This window comes from Ursus americanus, chromosome 32, assembly GCF_024610735.1.
Source record: "Ursus americanus isolate L20-20 chromosome 32, mUrsAme1.1.p, whole genome shotgun sequence".
In the NCBI taxonomy this organism is placed as follows: domain Eukaryota; kingdom Metazoa; phylum Chordata; class Mammalia; order Carnivora; family Ursidae; genus Ursus; species Ursus americanus.
This window is the reverse complement of record NC_142158.1, coordinates 19,016,144-19,033,057: the sequence shown is the minus strand read 5'-3', so window position 1 is coordinate 19,033,057 and position 16,914 is coordinate 19,016,144. Positions and strand designations below refer to the sequence as shown.

Sequence of the window (16,914 nt, the reverse complement as noted above, 5' to 3'; positions counted from 1 at the left end):
GGGCTGGAGCTGAACCGGGGAGGCTGTGCGTGACCTTACCCGCTGTCCCCAAAGGAACCCCGCACTCTGCAGACAGAGTGAGTGAATCCTCTAGGAGCAAGCTGCAGCAAGGGAGGAGGAAGAGGGACACTGGGGGCCCGGGAGGACCTGTACGTGGGCTCTGCCTGTGGCCGGGGCCCCCACATCTGCAGGATGCTCACTCACACAGGGGAGCTCCCCGAGGTGAGCTGTACCGTGGTCCCCACTCTCAAGGGAAATTTAAACCCATCTCCTGATCTGTGGTCACTGAAAGGACCCCACTGGTCACCAGAGAAAGTGACAGGCAAGGAAAAACAAGGAGGAGAGAGAGAGAAAGTGGGCTGGCCTGCATCACCCACATATTCAAGTGTTCAAGCCCCACCTCCCAGCACCTCGGGAGGGAACTGTATTGGAAATAGGGTCTTTAAAGAGGTGATGAAGGTAAAATGAAGTGTCCTAGACATCCCCCCCCGCCCTGGGGGGACAGCACCTAACCCACAATATGACTGAAGTCCTTATGACAGGAGGATACGCGTACAAGGGAAGCCCACGAGCACACAGAGCAGAGACGGGGATCTACAGGCCAAAGCCGACAGGCTTCCAGAGAAACCACCCTGCCCAGGGCAGGCTCCTCCCCATCTTAGCCCCGGTTGGGGGGGGTGGCTGGAGGAAAGGGGCGCCGGGGAGGGCGGGGGGCCTCACCTATGAGCGGGAGCTCGTCCATGGTGATGCCCTGAGATCTGAGGTGCTTCTTGATGCAGGCCAGCCGCTGCACGTTGGGGCCCCAGCGCCGGCCCAGCTTGTGGATGTGCTGAATCTGCGTCACGAACCGCATCTCGTCGTTGAGCTTGCACTCGGGCCGCCAGTCCGGAGGGGGGATCACCCTGCACATGCCGTACTTCTCCACCTGAGCGCGGACCGACTCGATGTAGACGAGTGGGTCGTGGAACTCCTTGGCGGACGGCCTGAGCACGGGGATCTCGTCCATGGCCGCCCAGCCGGCCCGGCCGCCCGCCTTGTCGGGCTTGGCCGCCGCCTCGTGCGGCTTGTGCAAGGGCTCCGTTTGCGAGGTAGAACGATTTTCACAGGAGGCGCCGTCCGTCTTGCCGTGTGCTTGTCTGCCTGGCGCGCTCTTGCCGGCCGTGGCCCGCTTCGGCCGGTTCCTTTCCAGGCTGCGCTCGGGCACTTCCTTCTTCACGTGCCCGTGCAGCAGCGCCTTGTCCGCGGGGGCCGGCGACGCAGGGGCCGCCGCCGCCTTTCTGCCGGGGGCTTCGGCAGAGCCAGCCGTCCCTTTCATCCTCTTGGGCGGGGACTGCGGCTTCTCGGCCTGCTGTGCCTCTTCCAGTCTCCTCTTGGAGTTCCGCAGCCCCTCCCTCAGCTGCCGCCCCCCCACCTCCTTAGTGCATGACTTTGGGTTCAACCTGCCACTGACCTTGAGGCCACTGACGGCGTGCCCGGTGGACTTGGACGCCCCCCCGAGGGATAGCACCTGTTTGCGGGTCTTTGCATTGCTACTTTCCGTTTTCCCTGAGATTGTGTGGTTGACAGCGGAACTGGGCTTGTGGTGATTGGGTTTGGTTTCCTTGACCAGTTCTCTCTTGGCTTTGGTGTATGTGACAGTCCCCTTCGTCACCGTTGCAGTGTACTTCACAGTTTTGGACGGTGAAGGTCTGACTTCGCGCATCTTTTTGGCACTGGTTGCACTTGTACCCAGAGATGACATTCGAGTGACTCCATTTACCTTCGAAACCTGGGAGGCGGCAGGAGAAGCAGAGGGAGGGACAAGAGAAGCAGAATTAGTACCTTCCGAGAGGGCGACCTCTCCCCGCGGGGAACCCTGCAGAGCCGGCCGCCGGCTCTCACGCAGAGGCACGCCGCAGACACGGCTGTGGACTCAAGTCCGAGACACTGGCTTTCGGGATCTTTGGGCCGACACATGCCTAGCCTCCCGCACAAAATCATGATGACCACCCACGTGCCCGCAGCACAGTCTCCTGGGTGGATTTTAACACTCCTGCTAAGTGGTCTTCCAGGAAATCGACGTTTCACGATGACGACCTGTCCACTCGCCCGCCATCACCTGGTCACAGGCTAAGGACATTCCCAGCAGCAAGACCCTGAGCCCACTTAGGAACAGGACACACACACACCGTGTTCCAAGAAAAGACGAGTCTGCCGGTCTGTGTGCTCCACAGAACAGCACGCTCTGCCCACAGAATTTTTAAACCGAGGTGCTAAAAAAGGAAGGAAACCAAAATACCAGGGAGAGAAAAGAACAAAGGCACTCATGGGGCCCTGCTCCCATGCAGGTCACGGGGCAAACCCGGGCACATGGCCGCCAGCGGCTGGTCGGGGAGACGCGGCCCCGCGGAACATGGATGCGCCGCCTCTCTCCGGCCAAGCGAAGGATGCCCGCCCTCTCCTGCACAGACAGCTCCCGTGTTCCCACCCCCGACAAACTCCACATTCGGTTCTGTGGGAACCAGGTGAGCCAAGCAGCCTCTCTGCACGGCCTGGACACAGCGGTAATTCTGGGACCCGTAAAAGTCACCCTTGTTTATAAAGGGACACCGGAGAGTGACGGGTGGACACTGGGAATGCGTCACTTCCAAGGGATGGGGAAGGGCCCAGCCCAGAGCTGCTGCTGCTGCTGCTGCAGGGGACGTGGCTTTGGCGGGGGGGGGGGGGGGGGGGGGGACATCCCGTCCAACAGTCGTTCACATCTTGGGCTTCAACTTCTCGTCTGCAACGTGAGTTCCAAACAGGGACGCCAAGGCTCCACGGGCACCACCGCCTCCAGAAGAGGCTGACTAAAAATAAGCCAATCCCCAGGACATGGAACAACACGGCCATCTCCTCTCAGCTATCAGTAACCCCCGTGAGGACAGGATTGGGTAGAAGGAGCCTGGGCTCCCAAGTCAAGGAAGCTGAGCGACCAGCTGCAGTCACACCCAAGCGCCTCGACCTGCCATGCTGAGATAATGCGGCTCCCACGGGCCCCACGGCTGCCTCCCCAGAGGAATCAGGTTCCCCAGGACACGGCCCCAAGTCCAAGTGACCTCTGCACTAGGCCCAGGCCCAGGCCAGGAAAATGCACTTCGCCCACATGGGAACAAACAAAAACAAAACCAGAACTTTCCCATCAGTATCCAAACCAGTGCCGTCAGAGCCTGCGGGAGGGCTTGTCCCCCAAACAGACCACTGGGCCCCACGCCCAAGGTTTCTCATCCACTAGGTCTGGGATGGGGCCCAAGAACTCAAATTTCTAACAAGGCCCCGGGAAATCCTGAGGCTGATTTGGGAACATACTTTGAGAACCACTGAAGCAAACTCTCAGTAGGAGATTCCGGAAACAGAGAACGCAGTGTGTTTCTGTATACGCCACTGTCTCTACACAGTCCAATCAAACCCTAACCTCTTGGTATGAGGCCACGTTCCATAATCAACCCTGGGGCGTCTAGGGAGTCAGGTTTCTGGGGAGCCAGTCTGGACTCACTGAGGGGCTGAGCCACCCTGGGGAGGCCACAGGGCAGGCGGTGGGGGGGGGGGGTACAGCAGCATCAACCACTGCCCACCACCACCCCTACAGAGAAGGAGGACTGACCACATCAGCTAAGGGCCAGAGGGATCTGGAATGAAGAACAGGAATTTAAAACAAACAAACTAGCAGCCTGGCAACAATAAGTGAAAAATACATTTATACCACCTCGGGGTGGGCAGACAAACTTCCCACGGTGACTACCATGATCCGGAATAGGAGGTAAAGCGGGGAGCAAGAAGATCTCTAATCTGTTGTTTTTTTTTTTTTCAAGTGCTTCCATTAACTGAACACAAAACAAACCATTTAGAAAAACAAAAACAGTGAAGTCCTGCTGTGGCTCAGAGAGATTTTTCCATCATCAAGACAGAGAAAGGCCTCAGGGATCCAGGACCTTCAATCTTTGCAGAGCCACAGAGAGGACAGGGTATTCCAAGTCTTCACCCAGCCCCAACAGTGCTGACTCCACAGTCTAACCCCCACCGCGCCTGGATGCTGACCTGGTCATTGAGGGTGGGGCCCCTGCCGGGTCAGTGCTCCCCTAACGCTTCTGTTTGCCCCCCCCACCCCGCACCCACAGGAGAGCTCTCAGACTCCACCACCTCAAAGAAGAGAGAGCAGGGGCCTTTAGTCCATCCATCGGCCTTCTTGGGGACACCTGACCACCTCTCCTTGCGTGCTAGGGGGAGGTCAATTTCCTGCATGGCAGAGTTCTGGAGAAGTATTTCACCTCCCTCAATGGCAAAAAGAATCCCCTTCTTCTTTACCTATTTCCATCAACTTGAATACCGGTGGTTACTGCCAAGATGAGCAGCCAACTGCCCAGCTCTGCTAGAAGGAGTTACTCAATTCCTTTCCTTCCTACCGTCCTCACAGTCCTTCAAGAGCGGCTGGCCACCCAAATCTTGCACGTCATGTCCACATCACAAGCGCAGGCTAAAGGCATCTCCTTCGGGACTCATCGGAACGATGAACTTGATTTTGAGAAATAAGTCACGGAGCCTGGAAAGGGCACGTTTCGTGGACGGTATTCCTTCTTCCCACACCCCACGGCCCACCCAGTGGTGCCCGCGTTCTGCGTGCCAGCAGGGGCCGCGATGCAGCTGACAAGTTGGCCCCACGCGGGAACCCACCTGTCCGTCCCACCCGCTGTGCCGTGCATACTAAGGTAGGGACGCACAGGACCACCGACCTGGGACCCACCTGTCTGCACACACACTGGCCTGCTCCTCGTCCCGTCCTTGTCTTTAGGGGTCCAATGCCTAATTTGTACCAAAGAAAACAAAGGAACGGCGGAGGGCACGGTTTCACCTTGCCACTGAGGGGGTCCTCCCCCCACCCACTGCCCCATCGAGAAGTAGCAAACACCAAGTGTCAGCTCAACAAAACGCCCGGGTCACTCGGCCAGCACACAGCGTTGGCAGGTCTGATGTCACCGGCGCGGGCGCTGGAAAGTCCTTGCCCGGAGGAGCACGAGAGGTCCCTTATTTCACGAGGACTAACGCGAAGGTGGTGTGTGTGGCAGAGCTCTCCACTGTGCAAGCACACACTCAGCTGAGAAACGGCCTCTCCCCAAGCTGCTCCTTCTCTCGGCTCCGGCAGGGGTTTTGGCCTCGGCCTCCCACTCCCCCACAACCCACCCAGCTCTGCAGGAGGTGGGGGATCTGCAGCTTGTTCTTCTCCCACCACCACCCACCCGTTACCTGTAGCCCCGGTTCCCCCGGACACACGGCCATGAGGTGGCTGGAGGCAGAGACGCTACCCCCGCTTCACAACCAGAAATCCCACCAGAGGGAGCCGCTGAGTCGAGAGCCTGGGCCCATCCTTTCAGACCCCAGGAGAGCTGGGGAGGGGGTCAGGGGGGTGCTCAGGAGAAACATTTGCTGGTTGGGCAGAACCCACTTGGACTGAAAACCAAAGAGCCTGAGATGACACCAGACGGGCATCGAGCCCCGGGAGGGAAGGTCTGCTGGTACAGCAGGCCCCTGTGTTAGAGGATGGGTGACATCCAAATTCGTGAGCGCGGACAAGAAGGAGTGGGAGTCCCTAAACCTCTGAAAGCACCTGCCCCCACTACAGGCAACTGAGTCACAAGTACCATGGCACCACCACGTACAATGCCACCCACAAGGGCAACCTGACGAGGAGCACAGTTAAACCCTGAACGTTCTTAACAGCGGAGGTGATTTTCTGACCTTTTTTCTCTCTGGATGTTCCTATTTCGTTTTCTACAACTTCAAACAAACAAACAAACAAAAAACTACTTCCAACTCTTTGATCAGAGTTTAAACCTCCTCTTTGAATCCTTGAGGCCAAGACATTTTTGGCAACCCGTGTACAGCCTGTTGGGAGGACCCAGCCACCAAAGGTAAGGACAGAGCTCAGCCGACCTTCCCTCCAAGCGTGTCTGCCGGCTGCCCCGCACCAGGTGACCAGCCTTCACGGTGTGAAGCCTCAGCATGATACAGAAGGACAGGACAGTGACGCGTTTGGTGCGGCCTGACAACCCACATCCAGGCTTACTGACCGCACAAACTTCTGTACGAATCAAGACCTCCTCGGGACGCTCTAGGAAACCAGCATTTCGAATCTCCAGGATTCTGTAACATCCTGAATTTGTTACGGACTTTTAGTGCATTTCAACCTAAGTGTTAGGTTAAGGAAATGAAGAGGGAGACACATGCTCCTCTGGCACCGAGCACACGTCCACACTATCCTGCCACGGCCACCCGACAACCCCAGGGCAGCACACAAGTGTGACAGGCACAGCACTGCCACTGTCATAAAGGTGGGAGGTCTGGCAAGGTGAAGTGTGCGTTCCCGGGCTCAAAGGCTCGGAGCCCCGGGCCCTAACAAAGCACAGCCAGCAGCACATGGCACCGTGCAAAGCAACAGGAAAGAGGCTATTTTAGTAAAAAGTGCGAGTTATCAGTGTCTCCAAATGCATCAGCACAAGCAGGGTAAAGCCCTTCTGAGCAGCAGCCCCCAACACTGTATCCCGCTACCGCCCACCCCCTTAACATGATTCACATTCATCCTTCCAATCCAGGAGGACCCACGTAACTTAATCCTATTTGAAGTTAAAAATCAACATATCCTCTGCCCCGTCTTTAATGCGGGTGAAGGATGAAAGATCAGATTCTAGTCCATTCCATCAAGCAGTTACAAAGGAATCTGCAATTTAACTCTACTAACCTTATTTTCTTTCTTTAAATAACGGGATTTGGTATTTTCTAAATTGTCCTTTCATTTCTCCCAATCTTGCTGAGAGGGGAGTGGGCATGACTGCCTCCAAATGAACAATAGGGCCCAGGTGGGTCAGATATCTTAAGATTCAGCGAAGGTCTCGGTCAGCATCAAATGAGAGCTGGAGCCCTCGGCCAGCCCTTCTGGGGGGAGGGCTAGGGTAGGAGGGGGGAGGGGAGGTAGGAGACAAGCCCTGAGCAGAGCCCAGTGACACCCCACCCGCAAAGCTGGTCGCCTGAACAAAAGCACGCGAGCCACGCTCCTGCAGTTGCTTGGGGACAGGAAGCTGCTCTGCGAGGGGCACCCAGATCTCTCCTCCAACTTCAGGCTGCATGTGTGTGAAATGGGCCCACATGCATGCCAGGTAGCTAGGGGGAAGGGGCAGAGGGGTCCTCCCTGCGCCCCCAACTCTTCCCTCCAGCTGTGTGATGCCTTGCGTTCAGTTACAAAGGGACATCCCGAGCTGAAGGGCACCGGCTGACAGCTGACGGGTTCTGGGCCCAACTGACACCAGGTCTACTCAATCCGGCTTCACATGTGAGAGTCAAAGTACGTGCACGCATGTGCATGTGTGTGCACGAGCGTGACTCTGCCTGGACATCAAGTCCTACTGAGTGGGGATGATGTGCCAAAAACACACAGGTATGGTGCCTCCTGGTCCTGAGAACCAGGCATCCAGCAGGGACCTGGGAGACAATTCCACAATCAGGCGCAGTCGTGTCTCTAGGAAAACCGTGACGTCTGTGTTTCAGGAAGAAGGGGCAAGGTTTAAAATATGCTACAACCACCTACTCGATCTCAAAGCAACAGGGCAAAGGATGAAGAAGTCATGTGTGAGGACCTTGTTCACCCCAACCCACCCGAAGAGCTGAATCACCTGTAAAAGCTAAGGGTAAGACTAATAATGTGTGTGCGCACACGCCCTCCCACGTGTGCGCACACGCCCTCCCACGTGTGTGCACACGAAGACACATATTCAGGGAGAAATCACTCTGTCATCAAGAACAAGAAAGGCCGTATGTAAAGAACAGGGAGAAATTCCACTGTGTCCCCACCATCTCTTAGTCATTCTGGAACACTGCTGCCCAGGAATCTCCTGGTCCTCGCCCTGACTCGATCTTTAAAGATTACAGCCTGTGGTCTATTCTGGGGAAAAGATTAACTCTGGGTCATAAATGCCCCGTGAGGAGAGCTTGTCTGTGTCCCCCACATCCCGAACTTTAAAATGCAGTGAGAACAGGAGCACAGCGGTCAGTGGAAATGCCACCGAGCCGGGGGACACAGCCCTTCCACTGCATGCCTCCACATACCTGCCTATCTCCTGACCGACCCTCCCGGGGTCCTGAGAAGTCACTGTCCAAGGACAGGGACAACCGCAGTGGCTGAGCCTGAGGCCATTCTTGAGAGTGTGCCAACAGGATCTGTTATCTACTGCCACCCTGAAATGGGGACCGTGGGACTCGGGGCCAGAGAGCTAGGTGCGGCTGCACTCTGCTGACCGTGAGGGGCAGGGCTGACATGCGCTCAGCTAAGTGCCCCCCACTGCCCCCCAGCACAGGGGGCAGCTCAGCAGTGCACGCACCCAGGCGCGTCCTCCGCTCCTAAGTCCCAGCAGAGACGCTCTCTCGTCACATTAAGAAGACAGCAGCAGCCCAGGATCGTCTCCGGACAGCGCTAGGCAGATCGCAGGCCTGTTTTCAAGGTGTAGCTTCTCTGGGCTCAACCTGAGCAACAGGACCCTAACTCCTCTAACACCCAGGACACGGGTGGGAGACGGATAATGCAGAAGGCAAGTGCCCTTTGTCCATCGCCAACACGCAGGATCCCAGGCCTTGCTCCAGGGCTGAATGCGAATGTGCCACCAGACCAGCTGACGGACCTTCAGAGAAGGAGGGGTACGCGCACGAACCCCTCTGTGCAAAAAGGCAAGGCTTCCCTCCCCATCCTACCTCTGCGCACCCCCCTCCTGCCGTGTGAGCCCTCTCATCATGATGTCCTGAGGCTCCTACTCACAGGTCCCCCTCAGTTACGCTGGGGACATGGGAGGTGGCATCTAGCAGGCAGGCGCCCTCTGGGCCAGAGCAGGGTCACTCGTGCGGCGGGGCTGTGCTTTACCTGTTTCCGTAAGTCCTGAGCCGACCGATGCAGAGGGGGGTGGTGGTGGTTAGCAGCGAGCCCCTTGGCCGAGGAGCCCGTGGACGGGGCCGCTGGGGGGTGGGCCACTGAGGCCTGTTCCCGCCGGCCGTCAGCCCGGTGATCGCTGTGCTTCTCCTTCCCGGGAGTGGCCTCTTTGCTTTTGTGTTTTTGAACAGGTTCTTTCTCCCGTGATGACCTGCTGGAACCATTGAAAACTAGAAAGGAAGGAGAGAGAACGCAGTCACTACATTAGGGATTGTTACCATTGAGCACCAACGCCCTGATGTCAAAGGGAAAGAAAACATTCTGGATGGCCTTCGAGTCCCGCCCACGCTTGAGAGTGACCCCAAGTGAAAAGACCACCTCCCCCACCCCCAACAATGTAAAAACTGGGACTAATCCCGGGCCCTGAGACAAAAACCATTTGAAACGTATCCAAAGAATTATGTGTTGTGATTGAAATGCTTGCAAAATTTATTTTTCAATCCCTACCAAAACAAAACCCAGCAGCTCTCAGAATACCAACATCACACCTTAAACAGAAAGAAGTTAAAACGAAGAAATGAACACAAACGGTCACATCCTGAGAACAGGACCACTCCGTGTATGAAGACACAGGAGATCTGGAAGAAGATCACACATTCTCAGATTGAAAGTTACGCGCTGGGAGACTGAAGATCTGCCCACAGACACAGGTCAGGGAGCGGACGCGTCACGTTGCTCACCGCAAGCCAGGGGAACCGGCTCAAGCGGCCTTAGAATCCGAAGGGACCGGCAGGGCGTGGTCACCACGCCCATTTTACAGAAGAAGCCAACAGGGTGGACAAGGGGGCTGCTGCCAGACTCGACGGCCTGTCACCAGCACAGGCAGCTGGCCTGCCTCCCAAGCCCGCCCCCTCCCCGACCCCCGGATGCCACCCAGCTAGGCAATTCAGAAGAGAACAGCACTCCGCTCACATTTTTATAGGAAACTCCTGTGAGTTCCCTCCTCTGCGTTACAGCTGGGCCTGACGATCCCAGCACCGTGGGTCCGGCCCCTTTCCATGAAATCCGGGAGCCTTTCCCATCTGTTCCTCCCACACCACAGGTCTCCCCTCCCCTCAAACCATCCCAGCGGTGGTGGCTGGTTTCTTCAGGGGAAGGAGAAAGGGGAGACAGATGGGGAAGCTACAGTGAGCCCCTGCACCTGTCCATTTAGAAGGGCTCCCGGTGCATGTCCTGACAAAGGGGAGCCTACAGGTCACTGCGTCCACCGCCCGCGGGCACCTCCTCTCCAGGCCAGGCCGGCCCTGACTAGGCTGTGCAGAACTCCAGGCAGAGGCCACCACGGGCCCGGCAGCAAGTCTGAGCCAAGTCTCTTCCCGTGAAGATGCCACATGCCCTTCCACCCCCGCCCCCTTCCGAGAGCTCAAAACCTACAAAGCCTCTCTTCTGAGGACAGCCGCCTCCAGCCGGGTACCCACAGCTCCCTGGACTTTTTCACCTCCATTGTGTCCCTTAAAGGACTGTGACGCCTCAGAGGTTGCAAATGTTTTCCTCTTCTCTGTCATTTGCTTTCCCATCTGTTGTGAGGCTAAATATACCAACCCATTTATTTATTTACTTACTTAAGATTTTTTTTTAAAAGATTTTATTTATTTATTTGACAGAGATAGAGACAGCCAGCGAGAGAGGGAACACAGCAGGGGGAGTGGGAGAGGAAGAAGCAGGCTCCCAGTGGAGGAGCCTGATGTGGGGCTCGATCCCATAACGCCGGGATCACGCCCTGAGCCGAAGGCAGACGCTCAACTGCTGTGCCACCCAGGCGCCCCTACTTACTTAAGATTTTATTTATCTGTGAGAGAGTGTGCGCACAAGCAGGGGAGCGGCAGGCAGAGGGAGAGGGAGAAGCAGGCTCTCCGCTTTGCAGGGAGCCTGATGCAGCACTCGATCCCAGGACCCTGAGATCACGACCTGAGCTGAAGGCAGACGCTTAACCGACTAAGCCACCGCCCAGGGGTCCCCAACCCATTTTTTTAAGTCTGTCTTAACGTTTATCATTAGGATGCCTGCCCATATTTCCAAACGCTAAGACAGTCCTCGCATTTCCTCCTGATTGTCTTCTGATCCGAATGCTAACACGGACGTCTGCAGTCCACCTGCCACTACCCGGCATACAACAGAACAGAGATTTACACTTCCCGTGCCTGGACCGGATAGGAACCTCGATCTCGAAAGCTCCTCCCAGCACCAGGGACTACCTACGCTACACAGAGTTTCAGTGCTGCGGTTAAAGACCCTGCCACAGCAAAGATACGGCATATGATCCCGTGTGTGTGAGGTTCTCCTGGATACTCTCAGTTACAGGGAACACGGAGAGCTGCGAATGGCTGGCATTTAGTCCGGATGTAAGTAACTGTGCTTTGTCAGAGTCCACCTATCACACCCAAGCTGACATGTCTGTGCTTACTTCCAAGACAAATTAAAAGCAACATCCGTAAGAAGTCGTACTTCAGTGTGATTGAAACTCAAGCCAAGCAACGTGAATCTAGGCGATTCTTGACCGTTCACCCATTTTCTAGAGCAGTGAATACAGCTCCTTTACTGCAACAGCAGGGAAGCTGGCTTGTTTGGGGTTTTGTTGTTCTTTTCTTTTTCTTTAAATCTCAAATATTCCATGCTCCTCTGCACTTTGTCACTGCCACGAAGGAAGTAGCAGTTCTGAAATTACTTCCCTTCATTCAGTTAAAAAGATGCGCTTCGATGGCCCTGTCCTCGTTTGTAGCACTGTGTTACATAGCACCTCAATTCCCCACAGGGCCCTTCGCACCCCAGCAAGTTTATTTGCCCCTCGATGTTCTCCTCCGCAGACTGGGCAGAACGCATGTTCCCGGCACAGAGCTCTGGGAAACCTCACCCGTGCCCGTTCAGAAGGACCGGCTCAGACGACTAAGGAATGAGACACGTGGCAAGCCCTCCTCTTGCCTCCGGTCCTCCCTACCCAGAGCAGCATGAAGGAGGCCTTGGATACGGACGAGTGGCTGGCCCCGGCAGAGCTCCATTTCATGGGAAAAGACGTGTTGCTGATGCCCGGCCCGGGCAAGAAGACATAAATGCTGAAAACACACCCAGTATTTTCTACTGGTTTAATGAGCGACTTGACCCCTGGGGGAATCGGAGACCCTTTCAGGGGATTCCCTAGGTCAAAATTATTTTTGTAATTATACCAAGATCCTTATTCGCCTTTCTCGTCGTGATTTCAGGAACGGTACGAAAAGGTGGATTAGCAACAGGGAAATGCTGATCGAAACCATCGTGAGACACAACCACTTCACGCCCACTAGGACGGCCGTCCTCCAAAGACAGATAACGGGGAGTGCTGGTGAGCACTCAGAGAAATTCTAACCCTCAGTCACTGCTGGTGGGGATGCAAAATGTTGCAGCCACTCTGGAAAACAGGCCAAAAGTTCCTCAAAAAGTGAAACACAGTTCCCATACGACCCAGCAATTCTACTCTCTGGTACGTACACAGGAGAAATAAAACATATGTCCACACTGAGAGGCCTGACTCTTGGTTTTGGCTCAGGTCATGATCTCAGGGTCTTGAGATGGAGCCCTGCGTCGGGCTCTGTGTTCCGTGGGGAATTGGCTCAAGAGTGTCTCTCCATGTGCCCCTCCCCCGCTCGTGCACGTGTGCTCTCTTTCAAATCAATCTTAAAATATATATCTCCACAGAAAAATTTGTGTATAAATGTTTGAGGCAGAATTAATAATAATTAAAAACTGGGGGCACCTGGGTGGCACAGCGGTTAAGCGTCTGCCTTCGGCTCAGGGCGTGATCCCGGCGTTATGGAATCGAGCCCCACATCAGGCTCCTATGCTATGGGCCTGCTTCTTCCTCTCCCACTCCCCCTGCTTGTGTTCCCTCTCTCGCTGGCTGTCTCTATCTCTGTCGAATAAATAAATAAAATCTTAAAAAAAAAATAATTAAAAACTGGGGGGAAACCCAAAGGTTTCATCAACTAGTATTTAGATAAACAAAACAGGTTACTATCCACCCAATAAAAGGAATCAAGTACTCATTCGTGCGCCAGTATGAGGGGTCTAGAAAGTACTGTGGTAAGTGAAAAGAAGCTAATGACAAAAGGTCACATACTATAGGAGCCCATTCATAAGAAATGACCAGAACAGACCAATACAGAGAGACGGGAAGTAGATGAATGGTTGCCGGGGGCTGGGGAGGCTTCAGGAAACTGGGAATGACTGCTAATGGGAACGAGGTTTTCCAGGGAGAACGAGATGAAAACACCTCCCAAAGTTGACTATGGGGATGACTGCACAACTCTGAATATACGAAAAACTACTGAATTGTAGACTTCGGGTAAATTTTAGGATTTGTGAATCATATCTTAATACAGCTATTATTTTTTAAAAAGGGATGGGGGGCGCCTGGGTGGCTCAGTCATTAAGCATCCGAGTCTTGATTTCGGCTCAGGTCATGATCTCACGAGCCCCGCAGGGAGCTCTGTGCTGAGCCTCATGCTGGGCGTGGAGCCTGCTTACGACTCTCCCTCTCCCTCAGCCCCTCCACCCCTCACGCTCTCCACGTGCTCTCTAACCCAAAGGAAAACAAAAACCAGCGGGCAGGTCTGCTGGTGCCTGAACACAAAACAAGGCAGAGGCAGCAAACTATACTCCGAAGTACCGGATACATCAGTACCAATTACTAGCAGCTAAAAAGAAAGAAGGAAGGAAAGAAAAGCCCGTTCTCCTCTCCAGGAGTGATAAAGCAGCATGAATGGCCGCAGGTACTAAATGCCAACCCTTGGGTGTACATGCTTTGTGTGACAAAACGGCAAATACGCATGAAGCACTTCCCTTGCATATCAAAGTAGCTGATGTCCAGGGAAAAGCCACTCGTGGGCCGGTTTAGGGTGCGAAGCTAAGCTGCTTGCATGGAACACTATTTTCATTTGAAAGAAGGACTGAAGGAGTGGTTTGTCCACTGTTTTTCTCACAGATGAATCTGGTGATCCTGTCGTGGAAAATAACAAATAGTTTTTGCTGCTAGGAATGGCATTCACGATTTCGGGCAAAAAGCACCATCGTGGAAAAGCTTCCTCTGCCACCGTGAGTTTCTGCACACAGAAAGCCTTCTCTGGTGAGGCCAGGGAGATGCGGGACTGTTCGCGTTTAGTGAAAGATGCTGGCAATTAGAAGAGGTACTTGGTGAAGCATGATTTTCAAATGATCAACACAAAACATGACAAAGTTATGTGTGGGTTAAGAGATCCATTCAAAGCCCAAGGCACACCGATGGATTTTAATGTGACAGAGCATGAAAAGTTCACCGGACGGGTTCAGACTACCGTGCCAACCAACGGACTTTCAGGAAACCACCACTGGTTGGATGTGGGTGTTATACCAAAGCAAAAAATCATCCCCCCAAATTCCTCCCTTTTCCGACTGTATTTTCGCCTGAGATGGATTTTCTTCGTACACGTCACCCGAAACCATGTACTGCCAGAGACTGCGTACAAAGATAGGAGAACCCAGCCGTCTTCCGCTGAGCCAGATGTCAGAGGTGCAAAAATGCAAAGCAGTGCAACTCTTCCCAGCTCTCATTTTTTGGGGTTTGGAATATACTTACTTTTCATAAAAATGTTACTTGTGTTCACGTATAATGGGTTTGTGTCATTTTTTTAAAAAAATAAGTATTTTAGGGGAGCCTGGCTGGCTCAGTCACAAGACCATATGACTCTTGATGTCAGGGTTGGGAGTTCCAGCCCCACATTGGGTGCAGAGATTACTAGAAGTAAATTTTAAAAATAAATAGAATTTTAAAAAATACTTTAAAATTTCCTCACTTTCCATTTTAATATGGTAAATACCCATAAATACAGTCCTTTGGGGGGGGGGTCGCTAAGTACAAAGGAGTCCCAAGGGGTGCCTGCGTGGCTCAGTGGTTAAGCGTCTGCCTTCGGCTGAGGGCGTGATCCCGGCGTTCTGGGATCGAGCCCCACATCAGGCTCCTCTGCTGGGAGCCTGCTTCTTCCTCTCCCACTCCCCCTGCTTGTGTTCCCTCTCTCGCTGGCTGTCTCTCTCTCTCTGTTAAATGAATAAATAAAATCTTTAAAAATAAATAAACAAATAAACAAACAAATAAATAAATGGGTCTCAAAACCAAAAACCTGGACATCGCTAGGTTGGACAATCTTCTCCATGGTTAGCTCCATCATGGTTTCCATAGATCTGGTGGCCCCTGTATTTTTGTTTAGCTCTACGAACCCCCAAAAACCTCAGGCTCTGAGAGGAAGCTACCTAATTTGGAGTCCAGGAATCACATGCTATGTGACATTGGGCTAGCACCTGTCCAACCCTCAGTTTCCTATCTACTACCTTGCAGGGTTGCTTGGAGCAATCAGTGAGAGAATATTCGTCTAGAAAGGGGCTAGCGGGCCGTGAAGCCAGCAACTGGCCAAGCGTTGGCTCTGTCAGGATCACCACACTCCTGACGGAGTCCACGCCAGAGACGTAGCAGGACACTCCTGCTCACATTTTCACTCCACTCCTTTCCCAACGAGCCACGGGACAAGGCCAGTGGCTTCACGGGGACTTCAAGGGACTGGAAAACACCAGATCATGCATCAGCATTATCTGCACCTGAGATGCTCAGCCCTGATGCTATCCTGATGCGGAGGAAGAGTTCCCGCCCCCCCCCAGCATGACAGCGACTCCTTGGGGAAACGGCTCTGGAAGCTGTGGGGTACCGGGACTCCAGGCAGAAAAGCATGTGCCACAAACCTTATAAACCAGACCGGTGCCCTGTGAACCGCAGCACGGCAGCCTTCTGCAGACTGTTTTGATCAGATCATCGGAAGGAGAGAAAGCGTTCAAAAATACAAAATTTAAAAACAGAATGAAATTAACGTTGAATTGCAAACAAAGAGACGGCTTTCCAGTGAATCCACTTTCTGTAACCACTCCGCTATTTTACAGCAGCCATATACCCAAATGGCAAACACAGCCAAAAAGTCAAATCATGTGTTAAATGGGGAGAAAGGGGGAGAAGGGGGGGGAAGGGGCGGGGGGTGGGGGCGATGGAGCCAGAGACAAGGTATATTTTGTCCTCAACAGCTCATTAATTTTAAGTGTCGTGGGAACCTGCCAGTTTTACCCCTCCAAGTAATTATCTTTTGTCTTAATTTGTAAGATTCTCGAGAAGGAGAAAGGAAAAAAAACATTCACTCTCACAGGGAAAGACTAAACCCTGTGAACCTAAGAGACAGAAAGAGAGACAGAGGCGCGCGGATGGAAGACTACACACGCTCTCCCCAATTAAAAGGAATAATTGGACTCGTTTCTTCAAGGGGAGAAAAAAAAGCATTTATCACGGTGAACTGTATTAGGAAATTGTATTGTACTCAGATACAAACAGCTTTACATTAATGAACAGAGACAAATATATTGATTTGTATACACATACTCTGAAGGTTAAATGGCCAACAGACAAGTGTTTTCACACCACGGCAAGCAAAATCTTTACATCCCAAGGCTGATATTTTGATTTAGGGTCACTTCATGCCTGAGAAGCTCGGAGCTGCTCCCAATAAGGGATGAAAAAGGAATCAGGCAAGGCAAGTTACTTTAGAAACCTCTCTCCGGCAATCCCACAATCGTGGGGAAGCTGGAAAAAGCTACAGGTCCCGAGGAGGCGGCTCACAGTTACAGCTCCGGGGAGCTTGTCCGTAACGCTGGCCCCACAGCGGCTCAGCGCCCACAGCTGATGGAGAGCAGGCTCCTGGGGGAGCTCCAGAAGGCGGCCCAGGGAAAGCCGACTGGAAGGTCTTTAAAACCCTCCCACATCCACGGCCTCTCGTAGGGATGTGCTTAGCTTGGTTTTGATTTTTCGCTCCCGCATCACCAAACACATCTGTGCCTCCATTCCCTGAGCCACAAAACCAGCTGCCGCCTCTTATCTGCCCTCCAGGAATCGC

The 16,914-nt window shown here is 53.7% G+C and overlaps 1 protein-coding gene across 4 annotated transcripts in view; it reads right to left on the bottom strand.

The window, feature by feature from the left end:
- JARID2 (jumonji and AT-rich interaction domain containing 2) overlaps positions 1–16,914 on the bottom strand; it is a 252,396-nt gene that overhangs the window by 22,368 nt on the left and 213,114 nt on the right. For all 4 annotated transcript variants that reach the window (XM_045811686.2, XM_045811689.2, XM_045811687.2 and 1 more), the window contains 2 exons: positions 8,918–9,153; positions 721–1,768 (listed from right to left, as the gene is read on the bottom strand). In XM_045811686.2, coding sequence (XP_045667642.2) covers positions 721–1,768; positions 8,918–9,153 — 1,284 coding nt within the window. The remainder of the gene's footprint in view (positions 1–720; positions 1,769–8,917; positions 9,154–16,914) is intronic.